The sequence below is a fragment of the Hyperolius riggenbachi genome, chromosome 1 (assembly GCF_040937935.1).
Source record: "Hyperolius riggenbachi isolate aHypRig1 chromosome 1, aHypRig1.pri, whole genome shotgun sequence".
Lineage (NCBI taxonomy): Eukaryota > Metazoa > Chordata > Amphibia > Anura > Hyperoliidae > Hyperolius > Hyperolius riggenbachi.
In genome coordinates this window covers 687,713,242-687,728,185 of record NC_090646.1, presented here as the reverse complement: position 1 = coordinate 687,728,185, position 14,944 = coordinate 687,713,242, and the positions used below count along the sequence as shown (strand labels likewise).

General features: G+C 48.7%; 1 protein-coding gene across 1 annotated transcript in view; it reads left to right on the top strand.

Moving 5' to 3' along the window:
* Nucleotides 1–14,944, top strand: part of NPR2 (natriuretic peptide receptor 2) — a 253,098-nt gene that overhangs the window by 232,824 nt on the left and 5,330 nt on the right. Inside the window, exon 20 of the mRNA XM_068265792.1 lies at nt 2,654–2,752. Within this exon, the coding sequence (XP_068121893.1) occupies nt 2,654–2,752 (99 nt within the window). The remainder of the gene's footprint in view (nt 1–2,653; nt 2,753–14,944) is intronic.

Below are 14,944 nucleotides of genomic sequence, written 5' to 3'. Positions count from 1 at the left end.
TATAGGGCTGTGTATGGAGTGTATGGCCTGCAGTGCCTGATCTATAGGGCTGTGTATGGCCTGCAGTGCCTGATCTATAGGGCTGTGTATGGCCTGCAGTGCCTGATCTATAGGGCTGTGTATGGAGTGTATGGCCTGCAGTGCCTGATCTATAGGGCTGTGTATGGCCTGCAGTGCCTGATCTATAGGGTTGTGTATGGCCTGCAGTGCCTGATCTATAGGGCTGTGTATGGAGTGTATGGCCTGCAGTGCCTTATCTATAGGGCTGTGTATGGAGTGTATGGCCTGCAGTGCCTTATCTATAGGGCTGTGTATGGAGTGTATGACCTGCAGTGCCTGATCTATAGGGCTGTGTATGGAGTGTATGGCCTGCAGTGCCTGATCTATAGGGCCGTGTATGGAGTGTATGGCCTGCAGTGCCTGATCTATAGGGCTGTGTATGGCCTGCAGTGCCTGATCTATAGGCCTGTGTATGGCCTGCAGTGCCTGATCTATAGGGCTGTGTATGGCCTGATCTATAGGGCTGTGTATGGCCTGCAGTGCCTGATCTATAGGGCGGTGTATGGCCTGCAGTGCCTGATCTATAGGGCTGTGTATGGCCTGATCTATAGGGCTGTGTATGGCCTGCAGTGCCTGATCTATAGGGCTGTGTATGGAGTGTATGGCCTGATCTATAGGGCTGTGTATGGCCTGCAGTGTCTGATCTATAGGGCTGTGTATGGCCTGCAGTGCCTGATCTATAGGGCTGTGTATGGCCTGCAGTGCCTGATCTATAGGGCTGTGTATGGCCTGCAGTGCCTGATCTATAGGGCTGTGTATGGAGTGTATGGCCTGATCTATAGGGCGGTGTATGGCCTGCAGTGCCTGATCTACAGGGCTGTGTATGGAGTGTATGGCCTGATCTATAGGGCTGTGTATGGCCTGCAGTGCCTGATCTATAGGGCTGTGTATGGAGTGTATGGCCTGCAGTGCCTCATCTATAGGGCTGTGTATGGAGTGTATGGCCTGATCTATAGGGCTGTGTATGGCCTGCAGTGCCTCATCTATAGGGCTGTGTATGGAGTGTATGGCCTGCAGTGCCTTATCTATAGGGCGGTGTATGGCCTGCAGTGCCTGATCTATAGGGCTGTGTATGGAGTGTATGGCCTGCAGTGCCTTATCTATAGGGCTGTGTATGGCCTGCAGTGCCTGATCTATAGGGCTGTGTATGGCCTGCAGTGCCTGATCTATAGGGCTGTGTATGGCCTGCAGTGCCTGATCTATAGGGCTGTGTATGGCCTGCAGTGCCTGATCTATAGGGCGGTGTATGGCCTGCAGTGCCTGATCTATAGGGCTGTGTATGGCCTGATCTATAGGGCTGTGTATGGCCTGCAGTGCCTGATCTATAGGGCTGTGTATGGAGTGTATGGCCTGATCTATAGGGCTGTGTATGGCCTGCAGTGTCTGATCTATAGGGCTGTGTATGGCCTGCAGTGCCTGATCTATAGGGCTGTGTATGGCCTGCAGTGCCTGATCTATAGGGCTGTGTATGGCCTGCAGTGCCTGATCTATAGGGCTGTGTATGGAGTGTATGGCCTGATCTATAGGGCGGTGTATGGCCTGCAGTGCCTGATCTACAGGGCTGTGTATGGAGTGTATGGCCTGATCTATAGGGCTGTGTATGGCCTGCAGTGCCTGATCTATAGGGCTGTGTATGGCCTGCAGTGCCTGATCTATAGGCCTGTGTGTGGCCTGCAGTGCCTGATCTATAGGGCTGTGTATGGAGTGTATGGCCTGATCTATAGGGCTGTGTATGGCCTGCAGTGCCTGATCTATAGGGCTGTGTATGGCCTGCAGTGCCTGATCTATAGGGCTGTGTATGGCCTGCAGTGCCTGATCTATAGGGCTGTGTATGGCCTGCAGTGCCTGATCTATAGGGCTGTGTATGGAGTGTATGGCCTGCAGTGCCTGATCTATAGGCCTGTGTGTGGCCTGCAGTGCCTGATCTATAGGGCTGTGTATGGAGTGTATGGCCTGATCTATAGGGCTGTGTATGGCCTGCAGTGCCTGATCTATAGGGCTGTGTATGGCCTGCAGTGCCTGATCTATAGGGCTGTGTATGGAGTGTATAGCCTGCAGTGCCTGATCTATAGGGCTGTGTAGTGGGACAGAAGATCACAGGAAGTGGGACTGTGTGTCTCAGCAGATCACAGGAAGTGGGACTGTGTGTCAGCAGATCACAGGAAGTGGGACTGTGTGTCAGCAGATGGAGCGGTTCTGCGGCTGGACCAGTGGGTGTGGCAGGGTGCGGGACAATGTGTAGGAAGGATCTTCGGAAGAGTAATTTACTATGTTTGTATTAGAAGTTTAGTTGGTTGCTGTAGGCTTTCTTGACTTAATATGAGTCAGTGAGGCCCCTATCCCAGTGCTGAGCCAACAGTGAGTAGTGGGACACCAGACAGGCCAGGCTAGAATAGAGGTCCAGGGCTGAAGCCATTGTTGGGGGGGGGGGGGGGGGTGTTCTCAGAGCATGGTGGGAGGTGGTGGACTGTGATGGAACCCCTCAGTGCTGATCTCTATGTCATGTGAAGCCCTGAGTCTGGGAAAGGCCGGGGGTAACTTGCAGAATGTGATGCAGTGCCTGGTGGTCACCATGTTGTTCTTGTCTGCCCAGGTCCTGTGTGTGCCGGGGTGGTCGGGCTGAAGATGCCACGCTACTGTCTGTTTGGAGATACAGTGAATACAGCATCACGGATGGAGTCTAACGGAGAAGGTAAAATTCATAGATATCACAATGCTTTATGGAACGTAGTTTGGTGGAAAAAAAAACACCCATCCATCAAGTCCAACCAGTAAAAAATAAATAAGAAATTAAAAGAAAAAATAAGGAAAAACCAAAACAAATGAAAAAAAAACCAAAACAAAAAAAGAAACCACCCTGAACCTGCACATATCGCAGTTGATCCAGGGGAAGGCGAAGAACCTTATAAGGCCTGGGCCAATTAGTCTTAAAGTGAACCTTAAGCCAGAAAAAAAATGAGTTTTACTCACCTGGGGCTCCTACCAGCCCCCTGCAGCAGTCGTGTGCCATCGCAGTCACTCACCGACAGGCTGGACAGGACTGGCCACGCGTAGCTTTTTCCGCATTCCTCACTGTAATTAGCGCTATTGCGGGCCGCAACGCGTACAAAAATACGCGTTGCCGCATATCTATGCGTTCGTAATGCGGCAATGCGTATTTTTGTACACGTTGCGGCCCGCAATAGCGCTAATTACAGTGGGGAATGCGGAAAAAGCTTCGCGTGGCCAGTCCTGACGGGCCTGTCTGCAAAAACAAAACTAGCTGGCAGCAGGGGACCAGAGGATTAGTGAGTGGCTGCGAGGGCACAGGACTGCTGCAGGGGGCTGGTAGAAGCCCCAGGTGAGTAAAACTCATTTTTTTTCTGGCTTAAGTGTCCCTTTAAAAAAGGAAAAATCCTTCCCGACTCCAGATGACAATAAGATAAATCCCTGGATCAACTCTTCCGGGAATGACCTAAAAATTATAGCTGTGGATGCCCTTCAATGCAAAGAAAGCCCCCAGGCCCTCTTTACATGCAGATATAGAGTTTGCCATAACTACTTCCTGTGGTAAGGTGTTCCAGATTGTAACCACTCCCACTAAGAAGGACCCCTTTCTAAATAAATGGCAACACCATTTTCCTCCATACACAGATCATGCCCTTCTCCGTCATACAACCCCAGGGACAAGAAGCTCCTCTGCCAAGCTTGTGTATTGCCCTCTGATGTATTTATACAATCAGGTCACCTCTCAGCCACCTTTTTTCCAAGCTAAATAAGCCCAGTTTGTCCAACCTTTCTTGGTAAGTGAGATCTTCCATCCCTCTGATTAATGTAGTTACCCATCTTTGTACCCGTTCCAGAGGGTCAATGTCCTTTCCATAGGGTGGTGCCCAGTCTAAGTGTTGATAATTCTGCATCATTTTGTATCATCAGCAAAGATGGCTGCATTACTCTGTATTCCGTCTACTAGATAATGAATAAATACATTGAAAAGAATAGGACCGAGTACTGAGCCCTGCGGTACCACATTGCTGACTGTTTCCCATTCTGAGCATGTTCCATTTACCGCCACTCTCAGTTCTCTATCCACATACACACATTTCCTCCTAGTCCCTGTATCCTTGTGATTGGCAGATATCTGATATGTGTGTATGACCCCCGGCTGGCTGACTCTGAGATTGTATACGATTGTGATTGGCAGACATCTGATATGTGTGTATGACTAACTCCAAAAATTCACACTTCACCCACATGTGTGTATGACCCCTGGCAGGCTGACTCTGAGATTGTATACGATTGTGATTGGCAGATATCTGATATGTGTGTATGACCCCTGCCTGGCTGACTCTGAGATGGTATACGATTGTGATTGGCAGACATCTGATATGTGTGTATGACCCCGGCTGGCTGACTCTGAGATTGTATACGATTGTGATTGGCAGACATCTGATATGTGTGTATGACCCCTGGCAGGCTGGCTGACTCTGAGATTGTATACGATTGTGATTGGCAGACATCTGATATGTGTGTATGACCCCTGCCTGGCTGGCTGACTCTGAGATTGTATACGATTGTGATTGGCAGACATCTGATATGTGTGTATGACCCATGGCTGGCTGGCTGACTCTGAGATTGCGTACGATTGTGATTGGCGGACATCTGATGTGTGTGTATGACCCCCGGCTGGCTGACTCTGAGATTGTATACGATTGTGATTGGCAGACATCTGATATGTGTGTATACGATTGTGATTGGCAGACATCTGATATGTGTGTATGACCCCTGCCTGGCTGGCTGACTCTGAGATTGTATACGATTGTGATTGGCAGACATCTGATATGTGTGTATGACCCCTGCCTGGCTGGCTAACTCTGAGATTGTATACGATTGTGATTGGCAGACATCTGATATGTGTGTATGACCCCCGGCTGGCTGACTCTGAGATTGTATACGATTGTGATTGGCAGACATCTGATATGTGTGTATGACCCCTGCCTGCCTGGCTGACTCTGAGATTGCGTACGATTGTGATTGGCAGACATCTGATATGTGTGTATGACCCCTGCCTGGCTGACTCTGAGATTGTGTACGATTGTGATTGGCAGACATCTGATATGTGTGTATGACCCCTGCCTGGCTGACTCTGAGATTGTATACGATTGTGATTGGCAGACATCTGATATGTGTGTATGACCCCTGCCTGGCTGGCTGACTCTGAGATTGTATACGATTGTGATTGGCAGACATCTGATATGTGTGTATGACCCCTGGCTGGCTGACTCTGAGATTGTATACGATTGTGATTGGCAGACATCTGATATGTGTGTATGACCCCTGGCTGGCTGACTCTGAGATTGTATACGATTGTGATTGGCAGACATCTGATATGTATGTATGACCCCTGGCTGGCTGACTCTGAGATTGTGTACGATTGTGATTGGCAGACATCTGATATGTGTGTATGACCCCTGGCTGACTCTGAGATTGCGTACGATTGTGATTGGCAGACATCTGATATGTGTGTATGACCCCTGCCTGGCTGGCTAACTCTGAGATTGTATACGATTGTGATTGGCAGACATCTGATATGTGTGTATGACCCCTGGCTGGCTGACTCTGAGATTGTATACGATTGTGATTGGCAGACATCTGATATGTGTGTATGACCCCTGGCTGGCTGACTCTGAGATTGTATACGATTGTGATTGGCAGACATCTGATGTGTGTGTATGACCCCTGCCTGGCTGACTCTGAGATTGTATACGATTGTGATTGGCAGACATCTGATATGTGTGTATGACCCCGGCTGGCTGACTCTGAGATTGTATACGATTGTGATTGGCAGACATCTGATATGTGTGTATGACCCCTGCCTGGCTGGCTGACTCTGAGATTGTATACGATTGTGATTGGCAGACATCTGATATGTGTGTATGACCCCTGCCTGGCTGGCTGACTCTGAGATTGTATACGATTGTGATTGGCAGACATCTGATATGTGTGTATGACCCCTGCCTGGCTGACTCAGAGATTGCGTACGATTGTGATTGGCAGACATCTGATATGTGTGTATGACTCCCGGCTGGCTGACTCTGAGATTGTATACGATTGTGATTGGCAGACATCTGATATGTGTGTATGACCCCTGCCTGGCTGGCTGACTCTGAGATTGTATACGATTGTGATTGGCAGACATCTGATATGTGTGTATGACCCCTGCCTGGCTGGCTGACTCTGAGATTGTATACGATTGTGATTGGCAGACATCTGATATGTGTGTATGACCCCTGCCTGGCTGACTCTGAGATTGTGTACGATTGTGATTGGCAGACATCTGATATGTGTGTATGACCCCTGCCTGGCTGGCTGACTCTGAGATTGTATACGATTGTGATTGGCAGACATCTGATATGTGTGTATGACCCCTGCCTGGCTGGCTGACTCTGAGATTGTATACGATTGTGATTGGCAGACATCTGATATGTGTGTATGACCCCTGCCTGGCTGGCTGACTCTGAGATTGCGTACGATTGTGATTGGCAGACATCTGATATGTGTGTATGACCCCCGGCTGGCTGGCTGACTCTGAGATTGTATACGATTGTGATTGGCAGACATCTGATATGTGTGTATGACCCCCGGCTGGCTGGCTGACTCTGAGATTGTATACGATTGTGATTGGCAGACATCTGATATGTGTGTATGACCCCCGGCTGGCTGACTCTGAGATTGTATACGATTGTGATTGGCAGACATCTGATATGTGTGTATGACCCCTGGCTGGCTGACTCTGAGATTGTATACGATTGTGATTGGCAGACATCTGATATGTGTGTATGACCCCTGCCTGGCTGACTCTGAGATTGCGTACGATTGTGATTGGCAGACATCTGATATGTGTGTATGACCCCTGGCAGGCTGGCTGACTCTGAGATTGTATACGATTGTGATTGGCAGACATCTGATATGTGTGTATGACCCATGGCTGGCTGGCTGACTCTGAGATTGCGTACGATTGTGATTGGCAGACATCTGATATGTGTGTATGGCCCCCGGCTGGCTGACTCTGAGATTGTATACGATTGTGATTGGCAGACATCTGATATGTGTGTATGACCCCTGCCTGGCTGGCTGACTCTGAGATTGTATACGATTGTGATTGGCAGACATCTGATATGTGTGTATGACCCCCGGCTGGCTGACTCTGAGATTGTATACGATTGTGATTGGCAGACATCTGATATGTGTGTATGACCCCTGGCTGGCTGACTCTGAGATTGTATACGATTGTGATTGGCAGACATCTGATATGTGTGTATGACCCCGGCTGGCTGACTCTGAGATTGTATACGATTGTGATTGGCAGACATCTGATATGTGTGTATGACCCATGGCTGGCTGGCTGACTCTGAGATTGCGTACGATTGTGATTGGCAGACATCTGATATGTGTGTGTATGACCCCTGGCTGACTCTGAGATTGTGTACGATTGTGATTGGCAGACATCTGATATGTGTGTATGACCCCTGCCTGGCTGGCTGACTCTGAGATTGTGTACGATTGTGATTGGCAGACATCTGATATGTGTGTGTATGACCCCTGGCTGACTCTGAGATTGTGTACGATTGTGATTGGCAGACATCTGATATGTGTGTATGACCCCTGCCTGGCTGGCTGACTCTGAGATTGCGTACGATTGTGATTGGCGGACATCTGATGTGTGTGTATGACCCCTGCCTGGCTGGCTGACTCTGAGATTGCGTACGATTGTGATTGGCGGACATCTGATGTGTGTGTATGACCCCTGCCTGGCTGGCTGACTCTGAGATTGCGTACGATTGTGATTGGCAGACATCTGATATGTGTGTATGACCCCGGCTGGCTGACTCTGAGATTGTATACGATTGTGATTGGCAGACATCTGATATGTGTGTATGACCCATGGCTGGCTGGCTGACTCTGAGATTGCGTACGATTGTGATTGGCAGACATCTGATATGTGTGTGTATGACCCCTGGCTGACTCTGAGATTGTATACGATTGTGATTGGCAGACATCTGATATGTGTGTATGACCCCTGGCTGGCTGACTCTGAGATTGCGTACGATTGTGATTGGCAGACATCTGATATGTGTGTATGACCCCTGCCTGGCTGGCTGACTCTGAGATTGCGTACGATTGTGATTGGCGGACATCTGATATGTGTGTATGACCCCTGCCTGGCTGGCTGACTCTGAGATTGTATACGATTGTGATTGGCAGACATCTGATGTGTGTGTATGACCCCTGCCTGGCTGGCTGACTCTGAGATTGTATACGATTGTGATTGGCAGACATCTGATATGTGTGTATGACCCCTGGCTGACTCTGAGATTGTATACGATTGTGATTGGCAGACATCTGATATGTGTGTATGACCCCTGCCTGGCTGGCTGACTCTGAGATTGCGTACGATTGTGATTGGCGGACATCTGATGTGTGTGTATGACCCCTGCCTGGCTGGCTGACTCTGAGATTGCGTACGATTGTGATTGGCAGACATCTGATATGTGTGTATGACCCCTGCCTGGCTGGCTGACTCTGAGATTGCGTACGATTGTGATTGGCGGACATCTGATGTGTGTGTATGACCCCTGCCTGGCTGGCTGACTCTGAGATTGCGTACGATTGTGATTGGCGGACATCTGATGTGTGTGTATGACCCCTGCCTGGCTGGCTGACTCTGAGATTGTATACGATTGTGATTGGCGGACATCTGATGTGTGTGTATGACCCCTGGCTGGCCGACACTGAGATTGCGTACGATTGTGATTGGCGGACATCTGATGTGTGTGTATGACCCCTGGCTGACTCTGAGATTGTATACGATTGTGATTGGCAGACATCTGATATGTGTGTATGACCCCTAGGTGACTCTGAGATTGTGTACGATTGTGATTGGCAGACATCTGATATGTGTGTATGGCCCCTGGCTGACTCTGAGATTGTGTACGATTGTGATTGGCGGACATCTGATGTGTGTGTATGACCCCTGGCTGACTCTGAGATTGTGTACGATTGTGATTGGCAGACATCTGATATGTGTGTATGACCCCTGCCTGCCTGGCTGACTCTGAGATTGTATACGATTGTGATTGGCAGACATCTGATATGTGTGTATGACCCCGGCTGGCTGACTCTGAGATTGTGTACGATTGTGATTGGCAGACATCTGATATGTGTGTATGACCCCTAGCTGACTCTGAGATTGTATACGATTGTGATTGGCAGACATCTGATATGTGTGTATGACCCCTGCCTGCCTGGCTGACTCTGAGATTGTATACGATTGTGATTGGCAGACATCTGATATGTGTGTATGACCCCGGCTGGCTGACTCTGAGATTGTGTACGATTGTGATTGGCAGACATCTGATATGTGTGTATGACCCCTAGCTGACTCTGAGATTGTATACGATTGTGATTGGCAGACATCTGATATGTGTGTATGACCCCTGCCTGCCTGGCTGACTCTGAGATTGTATACGATTGTGATTGGCGGACATCTGATATGTGTGTATGGCCCCTGGCTGACTCTGAGATTGTGTACGATTGTGATTGGCGGACATCTGATGTGTGTGTATGACCCCTGGCTGACTCTGAGATTGTGTACGATTGTGATTGGCGGACATCTGATATGTGTGTATGGCCCCTGGCTGACTCTGAGATTGTGTACGATTGTGATTGGCAGACATCTGATATGTGTGTATGACCCCTGCCTGGCTGACTCTGAGATTGTGTACGATTGTGATTGGCAGACATCTGATATGTGTGTATGGCCCCTGGCTGACTCTGAGATTGTGTACGATTGTGATTGGCAGACATCTGATATGTGTGTATGACCCCTGGCAGGCTGGCTGACTCTGAGATTGTATACGATTGTGATTGGCAGACATCTGATATGTGTGTATGACCCCTGGCTGGCTGGCTGACTCTGAGATTGTGTACGATTGTGATTGGCAGACATCTGATATGTGTGTATGACCCCTGCCTGGCTGGCTAACTCTGAGATTGTATACGATTGTGATTGGCAGACATCTGATATGTGTGTATGACCCCTGGCTGGCTGACTCTGAGATTGTATACGATTGTGATTGGCAGACATCTGATATGTGTGTATGACCCCTGGCTGGCTGACTCTGAGATTGTGTACGATTGTGATTGGCAGACATCTGATATGTGTGTATGACCCCTGGCTGGCTGGCTGACTCTGAGATTGTGTACGATTGTGATTGGCAGACATCTGATATGTGTGTATGACCCCTGGCTGGCTGGCTGACTCTGAGATTGTGTACGATTGTGATTGGCAGACATCTGATATGTGTGTATGACCCCTGCCTGGCTGGCTAACTCTGAGATTGTATACGATTGTGATTGGCAGACATCTGATATGTGTGTATGACCCCTGGCTGGCTGACTCTGAGATTGTATACGATTGTGATTGGCAGACATCTGATATGTGTGTATGACCCCTGCCTGGCTGGCTCTGAGATTGTATACGATTGTGATTGGCAGACATCTGATATGTGTGTATGACCCCTGGCTGGCTGACTCTGAGATTGTATACGATTGTGATTGGCAGACATCTGATATGTGTGTATGACCCTGGCTGGCTGACTCTGAGATTGCGTACGATTGTGATTGGCAGACATCTGATATGTGTGTATGACCCATGGCTGGCTGACTCTGAGATTGTGTACGATTGTGATTGGCAGACATCTGATATGTGTGTATGACCCCTGCCTGGCTGGCTGACTCTGAGATTGTATACGATTGTGATTGGCAGACATCTGATATGTGTGTATGACCCCTGCCTGGCTGGCTGACTCTGAGATTGTATACGATTGTGATTGGCAGACATCTGATATGTGTGTATGACCCCTGGCTGGCTGACTCTGAGATTGTATACGATTGTGATTGGCAGACATCTGATATGTGTGTATGACCCCTGCCTGGCTGGCTGACTCTGAGATTGTATACGATTGTGATTGGCAGACATCTGATATGTGTGTATGACCCCTGCCTGCCTGGCTGACTCTGAGATTGTGTACGATTGTGATTGGCAGACATCTGATATGTGTGTATGACCCCTGCCTGCCTGGCTGACTCTGAGATTGTGTACGATTGTGATTGGCAGACATCTGATATGTGTGTATGACCCCTGCCTGCCTGGCTGACTCTGAGATTGCGTACGATTGTGATTGGCAGACATCTGATATGTGTGTATGACCCCTGCCTGGCTGACTCTGAGATTGTATACGATTGTGATTGGCAGACATCTGATATGTGTGTATGACCCCCGGCTGGCTGACTCTGAGATTGCGTACGATTGTGATTGGCAGACATCTGATATGTGTGTATGACCCCTGGCTGGCTGACTCTGAGATTGTGTACGATTGTGATTGGCTGACATCTGATATGTGTGTATGACCCATGGCTGGCTGGCTGACTCTGAGATTGTATACGATTGTGATTGGCAGACATCTGATATGTGTGTATGACCCCTGCCTGGCTGGCTGACTCTGAGATTGCGTACGATTGTGATTGGCAGACATCTGATATGTGTGTATGACCCCTGGCAGGCTGACTCTGAGATTGTATACGATTGTGATTGGCAGACATCTGATATGTTTGTATGACCCCCGGCTGGCTGACTCTGAGATTGCGTACGATTGTGATTGGCAGACATCTGATATGTGTGTATGACCCCTGCCTGGCTGACTCTGAGATTGTATACGATTGTGATTGGCGGACATCTGATGTGTGTGTATGACCCCTGCCTGGCTGGCTGACTCTGAGATTGCGTACGATTGTGATTGGCGGACATCTGATGTGTGTGTATGACCCCTGCCTGGCTGGCTGACTCTGAGATTGTATACGATTGTGATTGCCGGACATCTGATGTGTGTGTATGACCCCTGGCTGGCTGACTCTGAGATTGTATACGATTGTGATTGGCAGACATCTGATATGTGTGTATGACCCTGGCTGGCTGACTCTGAGATTGTATACGATTGTGATTGGCAGACATCTGATATGTGTGTATGACCCCTGGCTGGCTGGCTCTGAGATTGCGTACGATTGTGATTGGCGGACATCTGATGTGTGTGTATGACCCCTGCCTGGCTGGCTGACTCTGAGATTGTATACGATTGTGATTGCCGGACATCTGATGTGTGTGTATGACCCCTGGCTGGCTGACTCTGAGATTGTATACGATTGTGATTGGCTGACATCTGATATGTGTGTATGACCCCTGCCTGGCTGACTCTGAGATTGTATACGATTGTGATTGGCAGACATCTGATATGTGTGTATGACCCCTGGCTGGCTGACTCTGAGATTGTATACGATTGTGATTGGCAGACATCTGATATGTGTGTATGACCCTGGCTGGCTGACTCTGAGATTGTATACGATTGTGATTGGCAGACATCTGATATGTGTGTATGACCCCCGGCTGGCTGACTCTGAGATTGTATACGATTGTGATTGGCAGACATCTGATATGTGTGTATGACCCCTGGCTGACTCTGAGATTGTGTACGATCGTGATTGGCAGACATCTGATATGTGTGTATGACCCCTGGCTGACTCTGAGATTGTGTACGATTGTGATTGGCAGACATCTGATGTGTGTGTATGACCCCTAGGTGACTCTGAGATTGTGTACGATTGTGATTGGCGGACATCTAATGTGTGTGTATGACCCCTGGCTGACTCTGAGATTGTATACGATTGTGATTGGCAGACATCTGATATGTGTGTATGACCCCTGGCTGACTCTGAGATTGTATACGATTGTGATTGGCAGACATCTGATATGTGTGTATGACCCCTGGCTGGCTGACTCTGAGATTGTATACGATTGTGATTGGCAGACATCTGATATGTGTGTATGACCCCTGCCTGGCTGGCTGACTCTGAGATTGTATACGATTGTGATTGGCGGACATCTGATGTGTGTGTATGACCCCTGCCTGGCTGGCTGACTCTGAGATTGCGTACGATTGTGATTGGCAGACATCTGATATGTGTGTATGACCCCCGGCTGGCTGACTCTGAGATTGCGTACGATTGTGATTGGCAGACATCTGATATGTGTGTATGACCCCCGGCTGGCTGACTCTGAGATTGCGTACGATTGTGATTGGCAGACATCTGATATGTGTGTATGACCCCTGCCTGGCTGACTCTGAGATTGTATACGATTGTGATTGGCAGACATCTGATATGTGTGTATGACCCCCGGCTGGCTGACTCTGAGATTGCGTACGATTGTGATTGGCAGACATCTGATATGTGTGTATGACCCCCGGCTGGCTGACTCTGAGGTTGTATACGATTGTGATTGGCAGACATCTGATATGTGTGTATGACCCCTGGCTGACTCTGAGATTGCGTACGATTGTGATTGGCAGACATCTGATATGTGTGTATGACCCCCGGCTGGCTGACTCTGAGATTGCGTACGATTGTGATTGGCAGACATCTGATATGTGTGTATGACCCCTGCCTGGCTGGCTGACTCTGAGATTGTATACGATTGTGATTGGCAGACATCTGATATGTGTGTATGACCCCTGCCTGGCTGACTCTGAGATTGTATACGATTGTGATTGGCGGACATCTGATGTGTGTGTATGACCCCTGGCTGACTCTGAGATTGCGTACGATTGTGATTGGCAGACATCTGATATGTGTGTATGACCCCTGCCTGGCTGACTCTGAGATTGTATACGATTGTGATTGGCGGACATCTGATGTGTGTGTATGACCCCTGGCTGACTCTGAGATTGCGTACGATTGTGATTGGCAGACATCTGATATGTGTGTATGACCCCTGCCTGGCTGGCTGACTCTGAGATTGTATACGATTGTGATTGGCAGACATCTGATATGTGTGTATGACCCCTGGCTGGCTGGCTGACTCTGAGATTGTGTACGATTGTGATTGGCAGACATCTGATATGTGTGTATGACCCCTGCCTGGCTGGCTAACTCTGAGATTGTATACGATTGTGATTGGCAGACATCTGATATGTGTGTATGACCCCTGCCTGGCTGGCTCTGAGATTGTATACGATTGTGATTGGCAGACATCTGATATGTGTGTATGACCCCTGCCTGGCTGGCTAACTCTGAGATTGTATACGATTGTGATTGGCAGACATCTGATATGTGTGTATGACCCCTGCCTGGCTGGCTCTGAGATTGTATACGATTGTGATTGGCAGACATCTGATATGTGTGTATGACCCCTGCCTGGCTGGCTGACTCTGAGATTGTATACGATTGTGATTGGCAGACATCTGATATGTGTGTATGACCCTGGCTGGCTGACTCTGAGATTGCGTACGATTGTGATTGGCAGACATCTGATATGTGTGTATGACCCCTGGCAGGCTGGCTGACTCTGAGATTGTATACGATTGTGATTGGCAGACATCTGATATGTGTGTATGACCCCCGGCTGGCTGACTCTGAGATTGCGTACGATTGTGATTGGCAGACATCTGATATGTGTGTATGACCCCTGCCTGGCTGACTCTGAGATTGTATACGATTGTGATTGGCAGACATCTGATATGTGTGTATGACCCCTGCCTGGCTGGCTGACTCTGAGATTGTATACGATTGTGATTGGCAGACATCTGATATGTGTGTATGACCCCTGGCTGGCTGACTCTGAGATTGTATACGATTGTGATTGGCAGACATCTGATATGTGTGTATGACCCCTGCCTGGCTGGCTGACTCTGAGATTGTATACGATTGTGATTGGCAGACATCTGATATGTGTGTATGACCCCTGCCTGGCTGACTCTGAGATTGTGTACGATTGTGATTGGCAGACATCTGA